The 26,257-nt window shown below is 43.1% G+C and overlaps 2 protein-coding genes across 13 annotated transcripts in view; one reads left to right on the top strand and one right to left on the bottom strand.

Moving 5' to 3' along the window:
- JAZF1 (JAZF zinc finger 1) overlaps positions 1 to 19,534 on the top strand; it is a 359,494-nt gene extending 339,960 nt beyond the window's left edge. Inside the window, exons 4-5 of the mRNA XM_033191913.1 lie at positions 9,027 to 9,196; positions 17,148 to 19,534. Coding sequence (XP_033047804.1) covers positions 9,027 to 9,196; positions 17,148 to 17,324 — 347 coding nt within the window. The 3' untranslated portion in view covers positions 17,325 to 19,534. The remainder of the gene's footprint in view (positions 1 to 9,026; positions 9,197 to 17,147) is intronic.
- A 1,960-nt stretch (positions 19,535 to 21,494) lies between these two features.
- Positions 21,495 to 26,257, bottom strand: part of TAX1BP1 (Tax1 binding protein 1) — a 91,723-nt gene continuing 86,960 nt past the window's right edge. For all 12 annotated transcript variants that reach the window (XM_033191899.1, XM_033191901.1, XM_033191903.1 and 9 more), the window contains 2 exons: positions 22,333 to 22,415; positions 21,495 to 21,737 (listed from right to left, as the gene is read on the bottom strand). In XM_033191899.1, coding sequence (XP_033047790.1) covers positions 21,536 to 21,737; positions 22,333 to 22,415 — 285 coding nt within the window. In that variant the 3' untranslated portion in view covers positions 21,495 to 21,535. The remainder of the gene's footprint in view (positions 21,738 to 22,332; positions 22,416 to 26,257) is intronic.

Below are 26,257 nucleotides of genomic sequence, written 5' to 3'. Positions count from 1 at the left end.
CTAGCCAGGTGACCTGTGGCACATCCCTTACCCTCCCACACCCTAGCTTTCCCCTCTTATCAGTTGGAGAGACAGGCGGGTGATGTGGAAAGCACCTCTCCTAGGGCCAGGTTCATAGGCGGCACCTCAAGCCTAAATGGCAAAGACACTTCTCTGGTTAAATGCACGTGTGAAAATTTGCCCATTCTTAGGCAGCTAGAATTTTTACTAAAATAAAAAATCAAGTAAGCACATGTAGGTTTGGGTATAAAGGCAAATGCCAGAATTTAAGGAGCTAATGGCTTAGAGCAAAAGGAGGCCAAACAAAAAACAGGCATTTTGACTGCCATGATATGTACACATTCGTACAATCTGCCCATTTGTTTGTTAAAAAATAATCGGGCCTCAAAACCATGGAACTTTCACTGGAGCATCAGCAGAAACAATTAACCATCCCAATAAAAGGGATTGCTGGGCTGACTCTCCACCCTACTGTCGCACTCACCCAGTGTCACAGCCGGTGGATCCTTTGTGTCCTTAAACCTTGTGTCCTTTTGAAAGGTAGATCTCTGCGGGCATTCTCCTCTAATAGAGGATTGTTTCATCAGAATTACAAATCTGATCCAACTAATTTTTAAGTACAGAGGAAGATGAATTCAGTAAGGTTGCAGGATACATTATCAATATACAAAAATCAGTAGCATGTCCATACACAAATAACAACTTAGCTGAAAAAGAAATCAACACAACAATCCCATTTATGATCACATCAAAAAAGGAATAAATTTAATGAAGGAGGTGAAAGATTTGTACACTGGAAACTATAAAACATGGATGAAAGAAATTGAAGAAGACACAAATAAATGAAAAATATCCCTTGCTCATGGATCAGAGGAATTAATGTTCTTAAAATGTCCATACTACCCAAAGTGCCATATGAAATAAGTGCAATCCCTATCTGAATCCTAATGGCATTCTTCACAGAAACAGTAAAAACAATCCTAAAATTGATATGGAACCACAAAGACTCTAAATAACCAAAGTGATCCTAAGAATGAAAAAGTTGGAGGCATCACACTTCCTGCTTCAAAATTATATTACAGGCATGTGGGCTCCGTAGCTCAGTGGTTAGAGCACTAGTCTTGTAAAATTATATTACAGGCTGGGCACAGTGGCTCATGCCTGTAATCCCAGCACTTTGGGAGGCTGAGGTGGGCAGATCACCTGAAGTCAGGAGTTTGAGACCACTCTGGCCATAACCATAAAAAATACCTGTCTCCATAAAAAATACAAAAATTAGCTGGGCGTGGTGGCTGGTGCCTGTAATCTCAGCTACTCAAGAGGTTGAGGCAGGAAACTCACTTGAACGTGGGAAGCAGAGGTTGCAGTGAGCCAAGATTGCACCACTGCATTCCAGCCTGGGCAATAGTGCAAGACCCCATCTCAAAATAAAAATTATATTTCAAAGCAAAGGTGATTATCAAAACAGTATGGTAATGGGATGAAATCAGCCACATAGACCAGTGGAACAGAAGAGAGAGCCCACATGTATTCAACTACTGTTTGACAAGGGCACAAAGGAAACACAATGGGGAAAGGATAATCTCTGCAGTAAATGGTGCTAGGAAAACTGGGTTTCTACATACACTTGAATGAAACTGGTCCCTTATCTTACACCATACACACAAATCAACTCCAGATGGATATAAGACCTGAAGCTGTAAAACTCTTAGAGAACAGGAGAACGTGGGGAGAAAGCAACTTGACATGAGCCTTGTCAATGAATTTTTTGGATATCACACCGGAAGTTCAGTCTACAAAAACAAAAATAAATGAGACTGCATAGCTGGGCACAGGGTCTCACGCCTGTAATCTCAGCACTTTGGGACGCTGAGGCAAGTGGATCACCTGAGGTCAGGAGTTCGATACCAGCCTGACCAACATGGAGAAACCCCGTCTCTACTAAAAAAAAAAAAAAAAAGAAAAGAAAAACACACACACAGACAAAATTAGCCAAGTGTGGTGGTGTATGCCTGTAATCCCAGCTATTTGGGAGGCTGAGGCAGGAAAATCACTGAACCCAGGAGGTGGAGGTTGCAGTAAGCCGAGATCATTCCATTGCACTGCAGCCTGGGCAACAAGAGTGAAACTCTGTCTCAAAAAAATAAAAATAAAAAATAAATGAGACTACAAACTAAAAAGCTGCACAGCAAAGGAAACTATCAACACAATGAAATAGCAGCCTATGGATTGGGGAAAATATTTGCAAACCATATATCTGATAAGGGGTTAACAGCCAAATTTACAAAGTACTCATACAACTCAATAGCAGAAAAACAAATAACTTGATTTAAAAATGGGCAAAGGACCTGGACAGACATTTTTCCAAAAAAGACATAAAGATGGCCAACAGAATATGAAAAGGTGCTCATCACTAAGCATCAGAGAAATGCAAATCAAAACCACCATGAGCTATCACTTAAAAGACCACACCATTCAGACAGCTCTGATCAAAAAGACAAGTAATAACAAGTGTTAGCAAAATAGAGCTACCATATGACCCAGCAATCCCTCTTCTGGACATATACCCAGAGAAAATGAGATCATCACCTCAGGAAGATGACTGTACTCTCATGCTCTCCCAGCATTACTCACAGTAGACAAGAATTGGAAACAACCAACGTGTCCGTCAGTGGATGAATGCACCAAGAATCTGTGTGTGTGTGTGTGTGTGTGTGTGTGTCACACACACACACACACACACACAATGGAATACTATTCAGCCTTACAAAAAGGAGATCCTGCTATTTGCCACAACATGGATGAGCCTGAAGGACATTATGCTAAGTGAAATAAGCCAGACACAGAAAGAAAACTAGTGCATGATCTCACTTATATGCGGGAAAAGTCAAATATGCAGAGATAGGGAATAAAACAGTGGTTATGGGGTAGAGGGAGGAAATGGGGAGATGTAGCTTAGAAGTTACAAAGTAGTAGGTACATAGGATGAACGAAGCTAGAGAGCTTTGTGGTAGTGGTGAGAAAGCTTTCCTCTTAACCGCCAAACAGGAATGTATCGGGAGGGGTGGTTGGCACATAACAGGTTTTTTCTTAGCACCTTGTCCCTTTCCCTTGAAGCATCCTGGGATTTAGAGCTAGAAAGGGTGGGGTGGAGGAGAGAGGGAATGTGAATGGGTGCAGGCCATAGCGTGATCTTTTCCTGCTTAGAATCCTGCATCATGAGGTAGACCTGGAGAAGGGAAGCCCCCTGAACAGGCTATGGACCACTGTGTGACTGTGGGCCAGTCACTTAACATTTTTTTAAATTTCTTTTTCTATTTTTTTTTTTTCACCCAGGCTGGAGTGCAATGGCACCATCTTGGCTCACTGCAACCTCTGCCTCCCAGGTTCAAGCGATTCTCCTGCCTCAGCCTCTCGAGTAGCTGGGATTACAGGCACTCATCCACGCTCAGCTAATTTTTATATTTTTTAGTAGAGACGGGGTTTCACCATGTTGGCCAGGCTGGTCTCGAACTCCTGACCTCGTGATCCACCCACCTCGGCCTCCCAAAGTGCTGGGATTACAGCCGTGAGCCACTGCGCCTGGCCTAAATTTCTTAATTTTAATTTTTGTGAGTACATAGTAGGTGTATATATTTATGGAGTACATGAGATATTTTGCTACAGGTCTGCAGTGTGTAATCACATCATGTAAAATGGGGTCTTCAGCCCCTCAAACATTTATCTTTTGTGTTACAAACAATCCAATTATACTCTTTTAGTTATTTTAACATATACAATTTATTATTGACTAAAGTCACCCTGTTGTGCTAGCAGATACTAGGTCTTACTCTATTTGTTTTGTACCCACTAACCCTCCCCACTGCCACCCCCAGTCACTAACTTCTTTCTTTTTTTTTTTTTTTTTTTTGAGACGGAGTCTCACTCTGTCACCCAGGCTGGAGTGCAGTGGCATGATCTTGGCTTATTGCAAGTTCTGCCTCCCGGGTTCACACCATTCTCCTGCCTCAGCCTCCCGAGTAGCTGGGACTACAGGCACCCACCACACCCCAGCTGATTTTTTTGTACTTTTAGTAGAGACGGGGTTTTACTATGTTAGCCCCAGGATGGTAAAGATCTCCTGACCTCGTGGTCCACCCGCCTTGGCCTCCCAAAGTGCTGGGATTACAAGGGTGAGCCACCGCGCCCAGCCCCAGTCACTAACTTCTGAGACACCAAGATGAGTGTGGGATTCAGTGGTGTGCAAGTTCCTCCCAGTTGCAACATTCTGAACCACAGTCCGGGGTTCCCCAGCAAAGCTTGCTAGGAGGGTGGCCTTGAGGACACCTGCCAGCCTGTCCCCAGATGCCCACTCTGGGCCCCAAAGGGGTAGATTCATTCTGTGACTCTCACACTCCAAAGATCTTTCCTGCCCCAACTGCTTATAACTATACATATACATGGTTGTTTTTTGCCCTCTTTTAAGGAAATACTGTAAATATATATATATATATATATATTGTTTCGAAAATTGTGTGGAAATTAACATTTGTTGTCTTGGGATGGTGTGAGGCACAAAACAAGAACATCATTTCATTTCCTCATGATCTTCTGTCCCCTGGCGGGACACCCCGCACCTCTCCTTTGGCTTATAGGGGGGCGTTTAGACAGGACCTAATGATCACCAACTCTACCCATGACAGGTGTTGGGTAAAAGTTTGCCATGTGAATAAATGAATGTATTCATCCTTAAGGTCCCCTCATTTTCCCCTAGAGTAGCCCAGAGCCTCATTTCAACCTGATAGCCTCAGTGCAGACTGTGATGTGCCCCGTTGAAGCCCCAGCTGGCATGCAGGGCAGTGGGCTCAAAGTGAGGGGCGAGAAGGGCATATTAAATCTTTATACTTACTTATAAATAATTTATTAAAACTATTCCTGTGTTAAGATATTTATACTCATTTTATCCCTACCCTTTTTGCTGCTTTGCAGATGTGGTTTCTGCAATAATATATTAATACATATATGATATTTATAATAAAAATATTCATACACATTCATACTCAGGGCGGTGCTCACGATTTCTTTTTTTTTTTTTTTTTTTTTTGAGACGGAGTCTCGCTCTGTCGCCGGGCTGGAGTGCTGTGCTGTGGCCGGATCTTAGCTCACTGCAAGCTCCGCCTCCCGGGTTCACGCCATTCTCCTGTCTCAGCCTCCCGAGTGGCTGGGACTACAGGCGCCGCCACCTCGCCCGGCTAGTTTTTTGTAGTTTTTAGTAGAGACGGGGTTTCACCGTGTTAGCCAGGATGGTCTCGATCTCCTGACCTCGTGGATCCGCCCGTCTCGGCCTCCCAAAGTGCTGGGATTACAGGCTTGAGCCACCGCGCCCGGCCACGATTTTTTATTAATTGAAGCACAGGAGTAAAAACTTGGGAGGGTGTTGCTAGGAGAAGCACCTTTGCCACCTGCTGCTTTCCAGGAATGGAGAAGGAGTTCCTTAGCAAAGGCATGGAGACTGCTGGGGATTTGTTCATTCTGCAGTGAGTGTTGAGATAGCAGCTGAAGCAGCAATTGAAGATGAATGAATGAGCTTGGGATTTATTTTCCTCTTGTGGGAAGACATGAGGAAATGGATAACGCAGAGGACAAAGGCTGGCCCAGCAGCTCTGGTGACTTTAGTTTTGGGTATTTCTTTCTAGAGTTCTAAAATGTTTGAAAGGAGACTAACAGCAGTTGTGTTTTGGCCTCAAAAGTTTTCTGCAGGACATCCCACGCCCTGCCAGGGACAAGAATTGGTGCCAGCATCTGAGCGCCTGTGACTCGGGTCCCGCAGCCCCTACGCTGCCCACCCCAGGCCCTCTGGCTGCCGCCTGGTGCTGTGGACACCTGGTTAATAAAAGGGGAGCATTTGGGGTACAATAAGAAAAGCTGTAGTAGAACCCCAGCATGTTCCTCAGGTTTAAAAAGGGGACTGTTCTCAAGAGAGCAAGGGAACAGTAGATGAGATAAACAGCTCACATAGCATTTTATTTTCTTGCCATATACTACTTTAATGCCTACCGTGGGCCAGGCATTGTCCAGCGTCCTAAACACAGGAACTCAGTTATTCTTCACAATAGCCTTAGTGCATGCAGGCATTCACCATTTTACAGTTGAGCAGTTTGAAGCTCAGGGAGGTAGCGTCACTTGCCTTGGCTCTCCGTGCTCTGAGCCCCAGCTGCGCTCCCTCCCGGCCTCTGCAGACTCATGGAGGTGGGGGCTGGAGTGTGCTTTGCTCCTTCTTTGAGCTTAAAGCAGATGGGGCCTGTCTGGTCCTGGAGTCTCTCTTGTGTTTTTTCCAGTAGAGATTCCCAACCCTTTTGGAATTATCTTGTTTGGTTTCACAAAAGGCTCTTCTAAAGATAATCTTATTTTATATGGAATATGTCTATGTAATGTGATTACAAAGATGGCATTGCTTACACTGCCTTGCTTGTTTTCAGTTCATACTCTGTGGAGTCCTCCTATCCCAGGTATTCTGTACAAACTCATTCTGATCCTTAAATTCAACCTGCAAGGAACAGACTTGTGCCCATTTCATGAAAGAGAAAATAAAAGCCAAGCAGCTTGTCCTTCAGCTAATGAAAGCAAAGCCATGAGCCCAGGTCTGTGCTGATGTTCTCTGTTAGAGGACAAAATTAAGTATAAACAAAAGTCCATCTTGTTGCAACCGAGGGAGATGACTAGTTTCACCCAAGGATTTGATTGTAGCTGCTGAGTGGTGTGTGTCTCACCTTGCCTGGGACAGTCCCAGCTTAAAGACCTGTCGGCCCACACGACCTTTCCCTCTCAGAAGTGTTCCAACTTGCAGGGTGAGCTGCGTGGCCCCTGCCTGCCCTGCCTGGGGCTGGATACCACGCGCCTTCCCTGGAGACGGAGACGGTGTAGGCAGCTTCAGCCCCTCGGCCTGATCGCTTTTGATCCAGTGGAGTTTTGAAGTTTTGTCTTCTGTTGGGCTTCATTAAGCTCCCAGTTGGTCTGAGGCGCCCCACCCTCCCCCATTCTAAATGTTTCGTGGTTCTTGGTATTGAGGTTAACAAAGTAGCCCAATTAGATGGATTAATTAGTCATTCTAACTTTCTGAAGTCCCGCTGGAGGAGCTTTGCGAAATAGCATTTATAGTTTTCTAACAAGCAAGTTAAAGGACGCCAGCATGTGGCATTTGTTTAAGAGTAAAATGTCTTAAACAATGCCCTACTTAAAAACAGATTTCAAGATTTGCTCCAGGACAGACCCTGAGCAGCGTGGCAGAGTGGTACCCCTGTGTCGCCTGGTACAAGCGTTTCTAAACCGGCTCTCTTGATTTAGGGAGCTGTGGCCAAGTACAGCGGAATTTACTGAAACCCACATTTAACTCCAAAGCTTCATGTTTGCCAAATTGTTTTTTCTGCACCACCCAAGAATTTCTAACAGACTTCAAAACAGACTGCTTTGAATTCCATCTCAGTATTAAATGGTGAAGAGCCAGCGACTCAAAGGAGATTAAAAAGGAACCCCTCAGTAGAGCATGGCACTGGGGGCTGGGAAGCAATGGGGGAAAAGCACACTGTCCCTTAATGGCTAATTCAGAATGCATAAGCGTTTTAACCTCACTGGGGCTCAGTTGCTCGTGTGTATAAAAGTGACAGTAATCCCCACCTCACAGGGTTACTGGAGGATTGAATGAGATAATGCATATAATGTGCCTGAAACATAATAGGCACTCAATAAACTTCAGGTCCCTTCCTTCCTTCCTGGCTCCTTTCAACTTTTAGCCTCAGATGCTGGCGTCCCTGTTCCTGGCTCAACTGGCTCTTCAAACAATCTTATTAATGCCTATTAAAATGAAACCCAATAAAAGTGCCAATATTTGGTGTTGAAATAATTGATGTAGCAGAGTAAGCCCCTGAAGCACCCAAGCAGGCCCCTGGTACAATTTAGCCTCACACCTGGGGGATGAATTTCACAACTGTAATTGCTACCATATAATTCTTATTAATGTTGTGCTATAATTCCTATTTATTCCACGGGGCTTGTAAATGCATTAGGACTTGTCAACATATTATTTTACACTGTTTATGATCTGTAGAATTACGTCCTTCAGGGTTGTATTGTGCAAAAGCTCCAAATAAATGGCTTTGGGCCTCATTAAAAAAGAGCGAAGCGAGGCTGCCTGTTGAAGTGGTTCTCCATCCCTGCCGTCTTGCACAGAAGTCAGTCGAGTCTATTTCAATTCGATTCTTAGCAGAGCTCTTCACCCTTAGGAATATAAGAGAATCCCTGCTTCCTGTCTGAGCTGTGTGACTGCGATGGGCCAGCCCTAGCAGGAAGCGTCGCATGAGCTGAAGCGCAGACGCAGTGCCTGGGACTGCGTGTGTAGAGGATCGCTTCGTCTTCCAGGACGAGTCGCTGTTGGCGATTTACCCTCAGAGCTCCTGGCCTTCTGTGCCTCTTGCTCCCTAGCGTGAGGGTAACCCTCTTTTAGTTCCAAATTTCCCAGCTCAAATCTATAAAGAAAAACACCTGAAATTCATTCCTACTGGAAATGCCTAAGAAGTCCAAAGCGTAACCCCCGATCCTGGAGATTTTTGCGTTTACTAGGCCAGTAAAGCATAAAGCGAAGGGGACAGGGTTCTGCTCCTTTGGGATTGACAGGCACTAGTGTGGGGGAGTGTGAGGAGCCTGTCATCGTTGCTTATTTTTGGTTTTGGCCCCAGAGCGAGTCTTCCCTGTGCCTTCGCAGCCACAGGCTGGGCTGCCGTAGAACCGAGTTAATGTTCTTGCTCTGCCAACTCCTAGCCGTGAATTGCTGGGAAGCCCTTGCCCTGGTCTCTTAGGTTGGAACACAGGGCTCTTGCTCTCAGGGTTGTAAGGGAATAGCCATGTTTGCAGTCCCTTGGTGCCGCGAGTGCCCTCTCCCTGGGCGTCAGCGCTGCGCTGCCACTGCCACGTCTCCTGTCCTGGGAGTGGCCGGGTGAACCTGTGGGGAGATGAGAGCTCCTGACAGTCCTTGCCCTTCTCTTGTCCTGCAGGCAGCGAGTATGACGAGGAGGAGGTGGACTATGAGGAGTCGGACAGCGATGAGTCCTGGACCACAGAGAGTGCCATCAGCTCCGAAGCCATCCTCAGCTCCATGTGCATGAATGGAGGGGAAGAGAAGCCTTTTGCCTGCCCAGTTCCTGGATGTAAAAAGAGATACAAGGTAACAGAGGTGCTGCGTGCTTGGCATAACCACATGGAAACAGGGCAAGCTTCATGGAAGGCAGCAGCCCTTTCTTGATTTTAAAGCGAGTGTATGGGCTGGGGGCAGACACTCCCCTCTCCTGCATTAGAGTGCGTGGGCCTCACCCCTGCGTGCACACAGGTGCCCTCAGGGCAGTGCTCACCCACCACCGCGGCTTTCCCCTCTGCTCATCTACTTGGGATCCTGGCGGTCAAGAGAGATCTTTTGTAGGAGGATCATGTCTTTGATAGTCTTCACATTCATGTCATATTGGGGGACCCATCAGAACAGAATATCAAATATGTCAACCTATTTATTTGCCAAGCACCTTCCCCAATGGATGGCCCTGCAGGTGGCTCACGGGAGACCACTTTGAAGTTGTAAAAGCCCCAGATGGCTCCCAGAGCCATTTGGTGAGTGTGGTAGGGTACTTAGCCTCCAGCTGAGGAAGTTCTTGCTTCCTTCCACCCACTGGCATGAAAGGGGATCAGGAGAAAAAAGGTCTTTGATATTTTTCTCACCAAACCACCCACTTCAGCTGCCTGTCTGCTGACCCAGGTCTCTGAGGCCTGACTGGGTGTCATGGGCAGCTGGGGGTGCTAAATTTTCTAATAAGGAACAGGGACAAAATGAGCAACACCACAACGGTCAAGTATGGGTCTAGAGGGCATTTTAAAAACAAAATTGCAAACTTCCCCATGAGGTGTTAGCCGCTCTTTCACATCCACCTGTGAGCTAGGAGTAGCAAAATCAGAAACATACCTGGCATGCTCGGTGGTACGCTGATTCACTCATAGCAGATCGACTTTTTTTTTTAAGCTTAAAAGAAAAGATAGCATAAGCACTTATGTTGCCCCTTCTTAAATAGGTCTCTCTGAACACTCATCTATTTCAGTACTTTTCATAGCAGCTGTCGATGTAAAAGCATGGCACACAAATGTACCACAAAGTTAGCATTTCTAGGTTTCACCTACTCTATGTACTGTTACAGTTCCATCATGCAAAGTCCAGATGCTCATTGTTTAAGCTGAAATGAACTCCCCAGGATGCAGATGTGAGAAGCCTCTGAGGGCTGGCAGAGGAGCGCTGCATTTGGGTCAGAACAGGCCTCAGGACGCATCTGTACATTCTGTGTCAGAGCCATGGAGTTGGGAGAGGAGGGAAGGGCCGCTCAGGGGTTACCTTGGAATACAAAACATCCACAGGATTATTGGACAAGCCCATTTTTCCAGAGGGCAGCGCTTCATTGCAGAAAGAGACTTTTTCCTTCTTTCTTGATCTCTACAGAGAAGGCCGTGACTGGCCCCTGGGGCCGGTTCCCACCGCCTCTCACCGCAGCTGTTCCTCCCCACCACTGCCATCCTGCTGCCTGCTCTCCAGGGCGGAGCACCGGGCCAGGGGTGTCTTCCACATCGGCCATGTTAACAGCGGGAGCCAAGTAATGACCTGTACTCAGGCTGACCCGCCAAAACACAAAGGAAATACAAGCTACGCCCTGAGTTCTGGGCAGCGAGTGCAGGGCAGGCATCCCCTCTCTCTCACCTCTAGCTCCATCCCCTTTCCTTATCCGCATCCTTTCCTTCTTGTCATTTCTGACTTTCTTTTACTTTTCCTTTGCTTGGGTTTCTGGCCGTTCCCCTTCCGTTGTCTGTGTCTGGGTTGGTGGGGCTTTTCTGAGTGTTCTCTCTCCACCACTGAGAATTCGATGAGCCTTGGGCTGAAAGAGCTGCCGACTCCAGCCCCGTTGACTGGCAGGTGACATGGGCGGCAGTTGGTGGTCCTGATCCCGCGAGGGAAGCGTGAGTTTCCTTTTCTGGGCCAGAATGCAGGTCATGATACGCAGGGCCATAGCAGGCTTGTGCCCTCACCTCTGACCAGGCACTGGAGATGAGCCACTCCTACATCCCAAGCTGGCGGCTGACTCTTTCTGCCCGGAAGTTGCTGGCTGGAAGGTAGGGTGGTGCTCCAATGGGATTAGTATTTCATCTTATTCACTGCATCATTGCTGGCTTGTGTACTGGAGAGAAGAGGGTGGGATGAGCTGGGTACTGTGGACTCGGGCAGAATCCAGAAGTGCTGCCACCTCATTTGTTCCCAAGGCAAGTCAGACTTTTCTTACTCCCTGCTTGCTGCTGGCAGCAGTCTCTGCCAGCCAAGTCTCCTGGACACTGACTCAGGATCAGCAGTCCTCACCATTTCATTGGCATTTACAGAGCAGACAGAAGATGAGGTACTGAACTCCCAGACCTCATGCTGAGCAGGGAATGGGAGAAGGACCCCACAGTAAAGCCAGGTCTCCACATTTCCTTCCCATGTTAACTCCTTAGCCTAGGATGCTCCCTGCCCTCTGTAGAAGAAAAAAACAATGTTTCCCTCAATCATCATAAGTTCTAGTTGCAACATCTTTTCTGTAACAACAGAGAGATTAACAAGAGAAAAACAGTTTATCAACATGTGTATTTCATATGGGAGACAAGACACCCAGGAAATGGGCGGTTCTCACAGCTTATACAGCGTCTTCAACAAAGAACAGTTAAGTACATTTTTAGAGAAGTGACAAAGGAAAAGGGCTTTGAGTCTCTGGGAGCAGCAACTTGTGGAAGGAAAAAAGAAAAACAAAAGGCAGACAAAAGTCCTGTTAGTGTATTAGCTTGTTACTGTAGATTCCTCCAGTACCATGTCCAGGCCAGAAAGAGTTTAAAGTCCTCTTCATTGGTTAACCTTTGATCTCCCTGGAAGAAGTGGGAGTGGGCTTTGTCTTTGTAAATTTGTGTCCTGTTTTTAGGCACACAGAGGGAGAGCAGGGACTCCTTCCTGCATCTGCTGCTGCTTAACTGCCTTCAGCTAAACAGTCCTTAGGGCAAAGAGGCATATTCCGGTCCTCCGTCCCTTCCTCTCTCCCTCAGTATCTCTCATTTTAATTTCGCTACTTTCTCCAGCACAGCTCCAGTGCCACCACCTCTGGGAGCCCTCACCAACCTCCCAGACCGACTCCCCTCTCCGCCTCTCGTAGGTCAAATTCTCATCCTCCCCACATGCTCTTTCTACATTGAGGCACCATCTCCCTTACTGCTCCCAAAACCCTCAGAGCTCCCTGTCCCTCCTCAGCACCCAGCACCGGTCTCAGATGTGACAGATGCTCTGAGGGCAAAGAAATCAAGGCGTAGCCCATGGGAACAGGGAAATGTGGGCTCCCCACTGAGGCCCGAAGCCCCAAAGCCATGGGGGGATTATTTCCTTTGTATCCTTCCCAGAGGCGTTCCAGGCCCCAACCACTGAGCCCGCCGCCCTTGCGCTGCTCACGCTTGCCTGAATTCAGGGAACAGACGACTTCCCTTCCTTATAATGCAGACAGGTTTAAAAGATGGGTTGAAGTGCTTTGAGGTTTTTTCCCTTTGATAATTTTTATGTTAGAATGGCGAAGATTAAAGGCATTTTAAAGTTTTTTTGTTTTGTTTTTTAAGAAATGTAAAACAGAACAGTACCCCGCCCCCCAAAGTTCCTCTGGAGTCCTCTGCACGGTGACAGTTTCATCAACAGAGACAGACCCAGATAGTGTCCCGTTTTCAAACACTGAGAAACACTTAATGATGAGGGAGTGCTCACAAAGTAACATTAAGTGGAAAAAAGGTATTGAGAGAGAGATTATTAACTCAATTATGTAACTCAAGATATAATTAACTCAAATATTAACTGATAGTATCTGTTCTTTTTTTATGCTCTTCTGTGTTTTCTGAATTTCTGCAATTGTCTAACTGAACATATTACTTAAATGACTGAGGGAAGAGACAATCCTTTTTTTCCTAAAGAACCCACCCAACTTGCTAGACACCCTGTGTGCTGGTGTGCAGTGGCCAGTAGGGAACTGCGTGCGCCTCAGCCCTCCTGCTTTCTGCGGCTGTTGGGGTGTCCACATTGCTGCAAGTGGTTTCACTTTTAACCCCCACCATTACCACTACTACCATCCCCAATTTGTTTTCTTACTCTTCTTCCTCATCAAATCCCCAAGCAACTTCATCTTCTCCATTGTGTACAACATCCAGGCCCCTGGGAAACTGACCATTGGGCTTATCTAGGTCAAGTGTCATGTTGCACACATGAAGGCCTGAGTACTGACAACAAAGATCCCATACAGGTAAGGACAGGATGGCCCAGCTTGGCATCTGGACTTTAGGCTTCATGATTTGATTTGGAGTAGACTTTTTAGAAAAGCCTCTAAATCGCCTGCTATTGACTGGCCTAATTCCATCAGAGGGGACAAGTAGTTCCTAATGGTAGAACCCCCCACCTAAGTCCTCCTTTCTACCTCCTACCTTCCCACTTTCTTCCCTTACTAGCTTGATGTCAGAGCATCATTGTAACTCACAGTTTTCTCCAGACTGTTATCCCAGTCCTTCTTCCCAACTGGTAAGATTTTTCAAAGACCACCAGCTGGTGGTTGTAATTAACGAGTACCTAGCACGTTAGGAGACTACATGAGGAAATATGGACTATGGAATCGGACATCCCTGGGTTCCTATTCCAATTCTGTCATTTACGAGCCATGTGATCTTGGCCAAGTCACTCACCTCCTCTAGGAGTCAGTTCTTTCATCCAGAATATGAGTATTAAATAAGGCAGTTGACATCAGGTACCCAGTATGATAAGCTCTTAATAAATGTTAGCAACCTTCCTTGCCCTTTGAAGCTTGATTCCATTTTTTTCAAAGACCAAAGAATTTCAGCAATTTCAGCATTTCAGGTTTCCGGCCATTATTTATTTTTTTACTAATATTTTTGAAAGATCAAATTTGTTTCAGGACTGATGCAATAAGAAACTTTGGTGGATCTTTTCAGAGCTCCTCTGGTCTTGTAAAGAGGATGTTCCTGCGGCCTCTAACTGAATGGCTGGATGGAGGAAATGTCTTAACATGAGTCTTACTTGACCTTGTACTAACATTTGTGATAAGGGCAACCCACTGACACTTGTCAACATTTTTAATCACAGCAGCAAAGACAAAGGAGTGATGGCACAGCAGGTGCTTTGACCAACCCTGGAAATACCTTATGTTTCTAAATGTGCTTCCTGATTTTTCCATAAAGCTGATGTGTGTGTAGTGTTGGCTGTTTTCCTCACAGTCTCATGCCAGACACACAACATAATGTTTACATTCAAGCTGGGAACGGGCCACAGCACCTGCTGGAATCCCCTCAGCCCTGGCTTGTCCTTCTCTTGATGAACGACAGATCTGACTTCACGTTGGACTGGCTTCTCTGGTTTTAGCAATTTCTGGTCTTAAATCTTTTTTTTAGCCTAATTAGTTATAAAAGCCTCAGCCCTCAATGGAATGGCTAAGCCCTGACACCGTTAAGAGTTGCTCTGCCTTTTTGTTTCTTGGTTAATGCTTTTCTGTTTTTGGTTTCCTGTATTTTCTGACAAGGTTTGAATGGTTCTGTGGCACAGAGGTAGCTGGATTACTAATGATCTGTCCTGCATCAAGTTCCCCATGAAAACAAGGACATGAAATGTTTTAGTAGCCCTTCATCCGCGGAAAAGGACCCTGCTAGGTGCTCAATATTTGTTGAGCTATAAATGGGATATTACTAAGCAGGCAGGTGCGCATTTCTAGCATTTGTAACCCAGGACACTTTCTACCATATTAAAGTTGCAAGTCTTTTTCTTTTTTTTTTTTTTTTTTTTTTTTTGAGGCGGAGTCTCGCTCTGTCGCCCGGACTGGAGTGCAGTGGCTGGATCTCAGCTCACTGCAAGCTCCGCCTCCCGGGTTTACACCATTCTCCTGCCTCAGCCTCCCGAGTAGCTGGGACTACAGGCGCCCGCCACCTCGCCCGGCTAGTTTTTGTATTTTTTTTAGTAGAGACGGGGTTTCACCGTGTTAGCCAGGATGGTCTCGATCTCCTGACCTCGTGATCCGCCCGTCTCGGCCTCCCAAAGTGCTGGGATTACAGGCTTGAGCCACCGCGCCCGGCCGGAAGTCTTTTTCTAATGGCCGTAAAACTAATATTCATTCTCTGTCTCTCTCACACACACAATACATGGCTTAAAACAATTATCTTTTACAGTTCTCTGGGCTGCCTGGTTCAACAAGGTGGTTCTCACCTGGGGTCTCTCACGCAGTGGCTCTAAGGCACCAGCTGGGGCTAGAATCATCTGAAGGCTCACTTGGGCTCGATACACACGTTGGCCTCTTCACTCATGTGCCTGGGCCTCGGAGGGGATGGAACCGCCAGGGACTGGCAGGACATATCTACCCATCAAACATCTCAGTGGGTCTGATTCTGCCACTGCCACTACCCTTCCCTTTCCTGCCCCAGCAGGCTCTGAAACTCCCAACATGCCTCTTAACAAGACTGAAGAACTTATGTTTGAAAAGATTGATGCTGGAAGGACAAGGCTGAGGTACAGAAGGCTTGGAGCCAGGTGTTCAGAGCAGACTGTTTGTCCTGCTTCAAATCACTGGACAACTTTCAGACTCTGAGCCAACTGCTACTTGGCACTCCTGGGCTCAACAAAGTCCAGCAGAGCTCTCTTCCAAGGACTTTTTAAAAACATTAATGTGCATTGCACATCTCTAATGTAGTGGTAATAACCACCAAACATTTATATTTAGTAGCAACCCTTCTTCCATACTAGTGAGGCATGAACTTGGCAAGTGCTGTTGTAACTTCATTTACTCACAGAGACTTACTGAGCATCTACAATGTGCTAGGCATTGTGCTAGATATTCATGAGACAATAGCAGGGAGCTGTTTTCTGGCAGCCTTTAAAGGCATCCCATGAAGAGTGAGAACAGTATTGTGTTGGAATCCTTTAGCTGGGCAAGGGACTGGGCCTGGCATGACTGGATTTAGGTAGTATTTTAGGAAACAGCTCACTCTCCTAAAATCTGTGCTTTTTGTTTTTAGGCTGTCTTCTGTGTTCCCTTACTCTCTAATCTGGCAATTGCTAACTTGGAAATTAAGACCTATGCTCAAATACCACACCTCTGCCATCCCTTCTTAAATCTTCCACCAGTTACTTACTACCCTTGAGTCTGTTTCCTCACCATTTAATTGGGATGAGGATTACTGGTTGTTAAAACTGTAGAGAGTGACTCTAAGAATGGAGTCTTACATAGAATATGCTGGTGAGCTAGCAAAACCGATTAATAGAAATTCAGACAGCATCTTGATAACTTTAGTATCCAGATGCTAAGAAGTCCAATCTTAGTGACTAACATTATATAAATAACCTTAAATTTTTAAAGTTCATTGTATGTTTGGAATGTAATACTTAAGGTAAGGCCCAGTCTGACCACAGGTGCTTATTAAACATATACAGTTGTACAGTGGGGGCACGATTTGGGCAACAAGTAGCTCCCACAGTGGCATCAGAGATACTGGCTTAGGGCAGAGCAGAAAATTGACAAAAACTCTGGTTAAGACATGGTAGGGAACTGTTAACACAGTTGTCTAGAAGCAAGATGTAAATTGAGTTTTCAAATCAAAAATTTCTATACGTCAAACTTTGAGATGTGCCCTAATGTTTTTTTTTTTCTTTAGAAAGATATTTTGTTGGTCATGCTGAGGACCTTTGTATAGGATTGTTCACTGTTAACTTTATTTAGAGTGGAAAAGATTCAGAGGATTTTCTTTATACAGTCTAAGTCCTAAATACATATCTTATATAAAATTGAAAGAAATCAGTAATTTCATTTTCAGAGTAATTGAGGCACATCTGAAATTTGGAGTCAGCTGTGTGTGTGGCCATCCGTACAGCCCATGATTGACACACCAGAATGTCCCTAAGGGTCCCAACTAGAGTCCTTGCAAAAGACTACACTCTAAACAGCTGCCATCCAGGAACCGCAGTCCAGACCCAAACTGAGGTTTCCCAAGTTTGACAGGCATTCTGTGAATCCGTCTAATAAGAAATATTTTCATCTTCTCCACAGAATGTGAATGGCATAAAGTACCACGCTAAGAATGGTCACAGAACACAGATTCGTGTCCGCAAACCATTCAAATGTCGCTGTGGGAAGAGTTACAAGACAGCTCAGGGCCTGCGGCACCACACAATCAATTTCCATCCCCCGGTGTCAGCTGAGATCATCAGGAAGATGCAGCAATAACATGCTGGTCATAACTGTGCCAAGAAATCCTCACCAGCAGTTGCTGATTTTGAAAACAGCCACCTTTTTTCAGGGGAAGCATTCAGCAACCCTTTAAAGAAAAAGAATTAAATGCATGCTTTAAATTTTTTCTGTAATTTTGGAATGATGTATCTTTGTAGAGTTAATGATTTTGTACATTTGCACATGTAATCATCATACCCATTTTCATTACTTTGATATAAGGTGCTAAACAAAACAAGCTCTAGGTTCTTCAGCACATTTCCCCCAAAACAAAATAAAATTGAGGGCATGTTGCATATTGTAGAATTGTATTGCAGTGGTATCAACTGGGGGGAGGAGGGGCTGGCACTGAGATGTTTTTTCAAGATTGTAATGTGATTGAAGTTTTCAACACATCAACTCACATATGTTCAAAACCAAAATAATACCTTCATTATCAAACTGGTTACCATGCCTTACATAATGGAGTTAGTATTTGTGAGTAGAAAGACTTTAGGTAATGGAAATATAAATAAGAAAGAATGTTTAACATAATATGCTAAAAATATTTTCATATTTAAATAACATACATAAAAGGTGTGCTTTCTGTGTTTTATATTATCTTGCAAATCCTTTTGCCCTTTAAAAAGCTGAAAATCTTGCCATCTGACTTACTAGTCATTTTAGTGTTATAAATGGCATTTTGTACAAAATAGTCTATTCAGTTCATTCATTCATTTAATACACATTCATTGAGTGCCTGCTGGATACAAGGGATTCAATTTATGCCTATTGATATCTGCGGACCAAGATACCCACTTAGTGAAATACTTTCCCCTGAAATCTGTTAGGAAACACTTTGAAATACTTAAGTGCAAATTTTGTGTGTGTGAAATTTAGTTATATCTTCATCTTCAGATGAAGTTTTAAAGCACTTTGTAGTTCTCTATTGCCAACAATTTAATGTTTATGTGTTGCCAATTCTTGCAACCACTGCCCTACCAAACCTGTGGGTTGCAAATCAGAACTAAAATTCTAAGCATGTTTCAAAGAGGAACATTTTTGTTAAGACCCCTGTTGCCTCCTCTTCATGCTCATTTTTGACTTGTTTTTAAAAGGCACTTTTCTCATCACATTGTAGAGAGGTCTGCGTTCTCATTGGAAATGTCTGTTTAGCTTTATAAAACACTTTGCTGAAGTATGAAAATGAGCCTTATTGACAATTAAGTGCTTCTTGCAACAGGTGGTCAAAGAAAAGCGTGACTAATCTGACCCGCTAGAGTCACCTACATCTGGGCCGTTCCCGAAGTTTCCGTCACCGGCAGTACCATCATGCCTTGACTGTTCTTTTCTCCCAAGTGCTATTCCTTAAACACGCGACTTTACCAGTTGCCTAATTATGCAATAAAAAATGCTTCAAGATAGCTAGCTGCCCATAAAACAAACTCAAATTGCTTATTAAAAAGTTTCTTCCCATGTTCCCATTTGATGAAAAGTCTTATGTAACATAACTGGGAAGCAGGGGTCCCTCCTCAATTTTCAAACATTTTGAAAGGATGACAATTCTGTTAGCCAGATGAGTAAACCTCTATACTCATAAGTTCTGAATCTCTCATAATGAGGGATTTTAAAGTATTTATTAAAGACACTGCCCTCTAAAAATTTCCTCAGATCTGAAGTATGGCCTTGGTCCTGCATATACAGTGTTAGCCTATGTTTAAAAGGGTGATCCAGATATGAGACGCAACTAGGTGCATAAGAAGGCCCCACTTGGCTATTTCATATCTACCTACAATTGACCAAAAAAAATTTTTTAGGCCAGCAATTACTATTTAGCTTCGCTCCTTCTAGTGCAAGAAACTGCAGGCTGGATCAGTAGTTCAACAGCTAAACAGTCATAAAATAGTCATTGTGCATGTTACATTTCTTTCAATGATAAATTCCAATTTCTATTTACTTATTCATTGTGACAGTATTACTAAACAGGTAAGGATGGGAATATTTTGTTATACTGTGTATAGTGAATGTATTGTACTGTGTCTGTGAAAACTGTGCTTTAAATTATATTTTCATATGTTTTGTTGGGGACAGAGCACATTAAGTCTGAAAGCAACAGAGGTTTGTTTTAGAACTGAAGGCAATTTAATCAAAATTCCTGTCAAGAAAAGCTGCTTATAAATGTAAATGAAATCACATTGAAAATAAACTGCCTCTGACCCAAAAATAAATATGGCTCTTTATTTTCCGTAGTGTCCATTATGAAAAACCAGTATCAAGTTTACCATGGAAATTAATAAATATATCCATTCAGTTCCTCGTTCTAAGGCTGTTCAGCTGATGCACGTAGACTGTATTCCCTTACATTTTTTGCTTTGATTAGGCTGTATTACTTTTCTATCAATAACAAGCTTGGATTTAAACTATTTTAAAATAAGTTCTAGGCCAGTAAGATCAACAGTGTCCACTACTGTAACACTCAAAGGGTACTTGCGGATTAGCTCCTATTGTTGAACATATTTTACCTAAGTATATTCTGCTTGTCATATAACCTGTCAGTCAGGAAGCTGAAACTTGGAGTCTCCAAAGCTATTGCTTCCTAGGACTGCTGTGTCCTAACAGCTGGCATACAAATGCCTAATACTGGTTTGCCCTAGACTCAAACTGTTTTTTTTTTTTTTTGAGACGGAGTCTCGCTCTGTCGCCCAGGCTGGAGTGCAGTGGCGCGATCTCGGCTCACTGCAATCTCTGCCTCCCAGGTTCACGCCATTCTCCCGCCTCAGCCTCCGGAGTAGCTGGGATTACAGGCGCCCGCCACCTCGCCCGGCTAGTTTTTGTATTTTTTTTAGTAGAGACGGGGGTCTCACCGTGTTAGCCAGGATGGTCTCGATCTCCTGACCTCGTGATCTGCCCGTCTCGGCCTCCCAAAGTGCCGGGATTACAGGCTTGAGCCACCGCGCCCGGCCGACTCAAACTTTTTAAAGGATTCTAACAATATACAAACTCTGCTTCCACCAACAAATACAAGTGACATATGCTGCAGTTCACATATAGCAACCCAAAATGCCCCCAAGTCTAAATATTAGGTTAACATCTTCAATAGCTTAGTTTGCTCAGAACAAATGTAAACTATTTTGATAACTACAAAAGCGGCAAAATCAAAAGCTGGTACTTTAAATTATTCACATGCACATTATAAAAGGGAAAGGGAATACAGTTCAGAAGAATGTTAAAGGCCCAAACCAAAAAAAGATGTTCAAGATGCTAGATTAATGAAAAACTTTCACAAATAAATTTGACAACAATGAAATTATAGATCTTGGAAAATGTGTCCTCGTTCTTTAATGTTAGTGAGAGTTCTATACAGCAGAGACATAACTGAAGAAACACATTACTTTGATTTGGGTTTATGCATTGTACTTTTAATCACTTACTGAGAATATTTCAAATTTATATTCTCATCAGGAAAATGTAAAAAAGATACTGATATATATTCTGTGATTTTATGCCACAAACACCCCTGTTATGAGATCATTTAATAGGAAAACAATGATATTGACATCTCTTGTTCCATTTTCCCATTACATATATACATACAACTTCAAGATAGTTTAAAAATAATCATTCAGGTTATTCTAAAATTTTGTCATAAAATTAGCAAAATATGCCTTCTTTTAATTGCTAAAACCAACATTTCACATATAAAAAGCATGTGATCTCATTGTACATGCAGCTCCATTTCTGAAAATTAAAAACCTATCATTTCATGGGCTAAATTATAGAACTCTCTGTATTTGAAGAACTACTTCACAAGACTGTTATGATGAATGCTTTTTATTACATAATATTTAGTAGTCATGCTCAATCAACAAGGTCAACAGAAACTTGTGAATATTCTGCTAAATAATGTAGCACACTAATACATACACATTTTTCAGTGCAGTAACATTGCAATAATCCTTGTATCCTTTATTCAGACAATTCTGCAAACTAGGGAATAAATAAAGATAAGAACACACAAGAACTTTGTTTTAAAGCAAGTAAGATTAACAGATTAAAATTTATTGATAAACCAAAGACTGACCCTGATCCTAGTAACACCGAACTCAAAGTAGCTCCTGGTCAGAAAGTGCAATAGAGGGTACATGAAAGCATCACTCTATGGTCTCCTCAGTGCTCTATCTTAGGTGATTTTTTTTACCGCTAAACTGTCTTAACTCATAATAAAATAACTAGTCAAAATTTAGAACATTCTGATCAAAATGGGTCTGCACATGCCTTTCAAACACCTGCTGGTCATAGTCAGGAGGGAACTGCTCGCTGCACATGGGGCACACCTTCCAGTGACTTTCCACATGTTCTTCAAATTTGCTCTGATCGTAGTTGGGAGGAAACATTAACTCACAGAGGGGACACTTCTTGTGAACATCAAAGCTTAAAGAGAAAAACAAAAGAATTACATATTTCTAATAAATGTAGAACAGTAACTTGTCCATATATGACAAGGTTCCATTTATCTAGTTAGCTGATATTCATACTAAACAACTTACCTTAAAAGTCTTTACTCCAGAAACCTTTCTCTGCTTCTAAATGCTTGCTGTAGACAATTGTGTAACCCATTTATAGAGCCTCTAAATTTAGTTTTACAATTAGATTAACAAAACCTTTTTTCCCCTTAAAACCTCCGAAATCCAATCACAATTATGTGAAATTAGTACCAAGAATTCTTCCACGTTTAACAGAAAATGCCTTTTGTAAGACTGTAAGGATAAACACAACTCATAACTTCCCATCAGTGCATTTGGTTTAATAGCTAAAAGTTTGTATGGCACTGGTTCTCAAATGATTGCATGCATCAGAATCAGTCGGAGGACACGTTAAAACACAGATTGCTGGGCCTATGCCTGGTGTTTCTGGTTCAGCTAGGCCAGGCCCTACATATGTGCATTTCTAATGAGTTCCCAAGGACCACCTTTGAGAACCACTGGCCTAAATTAACCCAAATTCTACAAAGGAAAGAAAAATCTACCTGGAATCAAAGCAAAAGCCTGTCCCATGCCCACGTAAGTGCTGACTTGGAGGATCAGGAGCAGAAGGCACATTCTCATCTTCCTAGGGGAAAAATAATTTTGGAAGTTTTAAGGAAAGTAAAACCAAATATAAATTCCTTAATTCAATCAAGCACATACTGACTGTATAAAAGAAGATTACACTTTAGGAAATTTTCTCTCTGTTATCATTTAATTAGACTTTCAAATAAACATGTTTGAAACTCTGCAGAGTATTTCACTATGGACTAACAATGTGGTGTTCTTGAAATAAAAAGCAGTATTCAGAGGAATAGAGACATACCATTTAACCATACCTGTATGTGTAAATGAAGCTGAGAACAGTAGACCTTTTCAAACCTATATACATAGGTAACTTTTACTGACTTTATCTTTCTGCAGACTGGGTGGCCACATTTTTTTTGAGATGGAGTCGTCACTGTGTCACCAAGGCTGGAGTGCAGTAGCACGATCTCTGCTCACTGCAACTCCTGCCTCCTGGGTTCAAGCAATTCTCATGCCTCAGCCTCCTGAGTAGCTGGGATTACAGGTGTGCACCACCATGCCCAGCTAATTTTTTAGTAGAGACAGGGTTTCACCATGTTGGCCAGGCTGATCTCAAACTCCTGGCCTCAAGTGATCCGCCCTCCTCGGTCTCTCAAAGTGCCGGGATTTCAGGCATGAGCCACCACGCTCGGCCCTACTTTCAATATTGTCAGACTGCATTACTGTCTCAAATGTTCTCATTTAATAACTGTATGTTTAATTTACAAGAAAGACAGTCTCTTTGACAAGATACATCCATTGCATGATATACAGAAATTATAATGAAAAACTAATAGAGTATGTGTGAGTTTGTATATGTATATTCTCGGGAACACACAGCAGCAAATCCAACTGGATTAACACATGTTAAAACAAAGCAATGCACTCAACTACAAGCCTCAAAACTCTGCTGTAGAGGAACAAAATCCAAAATTAAATATTTCAGAGGTTGTCAAGTGAGACTTCTAAAAATGTGTGCATCTAGTTTTAATCAGAAAGAAAACACTGATTTGGAATCCCATGGCTGCATCCCAGCAGTCAGTTTTTAGAGATCTGTACGTGCTACATCAACAGCCAAACACACAGGCTCATTTCACACTGAAACAAGGCACACCATCTAAATTGCCTGTTTCCTTTTTATATCTCAACAGCTGTGAGTTGCTCCAAGTCATGAACTAACAGCATATCCCCAAGTGTAGCCGGCACTGATGAAGTCTTTATGTTACTAGGTAGGCATGCTTGCCCCAGAGCTGCTATTAATGGGTCAGTTAAGTCTGTTATGGGAAGGAGTAGCAAAAAAGTATATATGGTGTGAAGTGCAAAGTGAACAAACAAAAGACAAAATGAGTATTTCTGGTACTTAACTATCCTTCTAACAATATTCCCCTCTTGAAAAGTAAAGGAAGAGGTAAAATACTTTTATCTATGAGTCCCATAGGATATAACTGAGCAAAAGGAAAACAGGACAGATAACCTAATGGGGGATTAAATTGGGAGATAAAACAGGAATACTTTATATACTTCAAAAATTCAATCAAGTAACTAAAATCCAGATAGCTTTTTTTTTTTTTGAGATGGAGTCTCCCTCAGTTGCCCAGGCTGGAGTGCAGTGGCGCGATCTCGGCTCACTGCAAGCTCCGCCTCCCAGGTTCACGCCATTCTCCTGCCTCAGCCTCCCAAGTAGCTGGGACTACAGGCATCCGCCGCCACGCCCAGCTAATTTTTTGCATTTTTTTTTAAGTAGAGACGGGGTTTCACTGTGTTAGCCAGGATGGTCTCGATCTCCTGACCTTGTGATCCGCCCATCTTGGCCTCCCAAAGTGCTGGGATTACAGGCTTGAGCCACTGCGCCCGGCCGAGAATACATTTATTCTATTTTACTCAACAAGCCTGGTTAGTTTCAGAGCCATAGTAGATTAAAAATACTTTAATTGGGAAATGAAGCTATTAGAAGCAGGCTGACTGGCAGTTTAAAAAAAAAAAAAAAAAAGCTATTGGGAAAAAGAAAAGCAAGACAAGAACTCGAAATATCCGATGTTAGGCATTTCACTATTGGTAACAGATCACACAGCCTTACTATGCATCTTAAAAGAATATGACACCATGTAACATTGATTTTTTAAATAAACCTTAATCATCAAGGTTATATTAAATGAAAGCCAGAGAATCATGTATTCTGTTTTAGAAATATTTCTACCTCAAATTATTAAATTATCAGTTTCAGCACTGAAACTTACAAACCCAAAGGGTTTAACAGCACATTTTAAAATATCACCACCTAGTATTTTAGCTAAACTACTAAAATAATCTTGTAAGCAAATTTTATTGAGAATACCGTACTGAAATGTATTTATGAACAATTCCAAATTTTAAGAAAACTGTTCAGAAAACTTTTATTAATATTACTTTAATCCATTTAAAGATCTAAACGCCCTATTGTGTTCATCTACCTTTACACCCATCAGCACAATACTCTTTCCGTTACAAACTGGTTTTTAAGCAAAGGAAACAAGCTACGATTGACGCTCAATTTGAAACCCAAAAGCTTCTCATTATCTGCTCAGGATATACTCTGTACAAAAACATTCTTGTTTTCTTATTAAAAGCATGTGACCACCTTAGACATTTAATAGTAATTTTTTTTTCTTTTGAGACAAGGTCTTGCTCTGTCACCCAGACTGGAGTGCAGTGGCACAGTCATGGATCACTGTAACCATGACCTCTTGGACTCCAGCAATCCTCCCATCTCAGCCTCCCAGGTAGCTAGGACTACCAGAGTGTACCACCACACTCGGCATTTTTTTTAAGAGACAGGATCTCACTATGTTAACCAGGCTGGTTTCAAACTCCTGGGCTCAAGCAATCCTCCCACCTTGGCCTCCCGAAAAGTGATGAGATTACAGGCATGAGTCACCTGCCTGGCCTGATGTAAAGGGGGTTATAACCTGTTGGAAAATAAACTAGGGTTAGATCACACTAACTTCAAAATACAATCATGATCATACATGGTAGTTCCTCAAAAAATTAAAAATAAAATTACCATATTATCTAGCAATTCTACATCAGGGTATATGCCCAAAACAACTAAAAGCAAGGACTTGAACAGATATGTTCAATCACGAACCCATGTTCACAGCAGCGTTATTCACAATAGTCAAAAGGTACAAACAACCCAAATTTTTTTTTTTTTTTTGAGACGGAGTCTGGCGTGCGGTGGCCGGATCTCAGCTCACTGCAAGCTCCGCCTCCCAGGTTCACGCCATTCTCCTGCCTCCGCCTCCCAAGTAGCTGGGACTACAGGCGCCCGCCTCGTCGCCTGGCTAGTTTTTTGTATTCTTTAGTAGAGACGGGGTTTCACCGTATTAGCCAGGATGGTCTCGATCTCCTGACCTCGTGATCCGCCCGTCTCGGCCTCCCAAAGTGCTGGGATTACAGGCTTGAGCCACCGCGCCCGGCGCAACCCAAATTTCTATTGATATGTGCACAGATAAACAAAACGTGGCATATATCCATAGGGTGGAATATTATTTACCCTTATTCAAAAGGAATGAAATTCTGATACACGTTTGCAACATGGATGAACCTTGAAGACATTATGCTAAGTGAAATAAGCCATTCGCAGAAAGACAAATACTGTATGATTCCACTTACATAAGGTACCCAGAGTAGTCAAATTCAAATTACTAGTGGTTTTCAGGGGCTGGAGGAAGACGGAATGGGAATTGTTGTTTAATGGATAAGGAGTTCAGTTTTGCAAGATGAAGAGTTTCCAGAGACTGGCTGCACAGCAGTAAAGTTAACATTACAGAACTATATGCTTAAAAATGGCTAAGATGGCAAATTTTATATTTATTCTACCAC

The sequence above is a fragment of the Trachypithecus francoisi genome, unplaced genomic scaffold, assembly GCF_009764315.1.
Source record: "Trachypithecus francoisi isolate TF-2019V2 unplaced genomic scaffold, Tfra_2.0 Lachesis_group4, whole genome shotgun sequence".
Taxonomy (NCBI): Eukaryota; Metazoa; Chordata; class Mammalia; order Primates; family Cercopithecidae; genus Trachypithecus; species Trachypithecus francoisi.
Note: the sequence above shows the minus strand (reverse complement) of the source record. Positions and strands in the feature narration are given on the sequence as shown.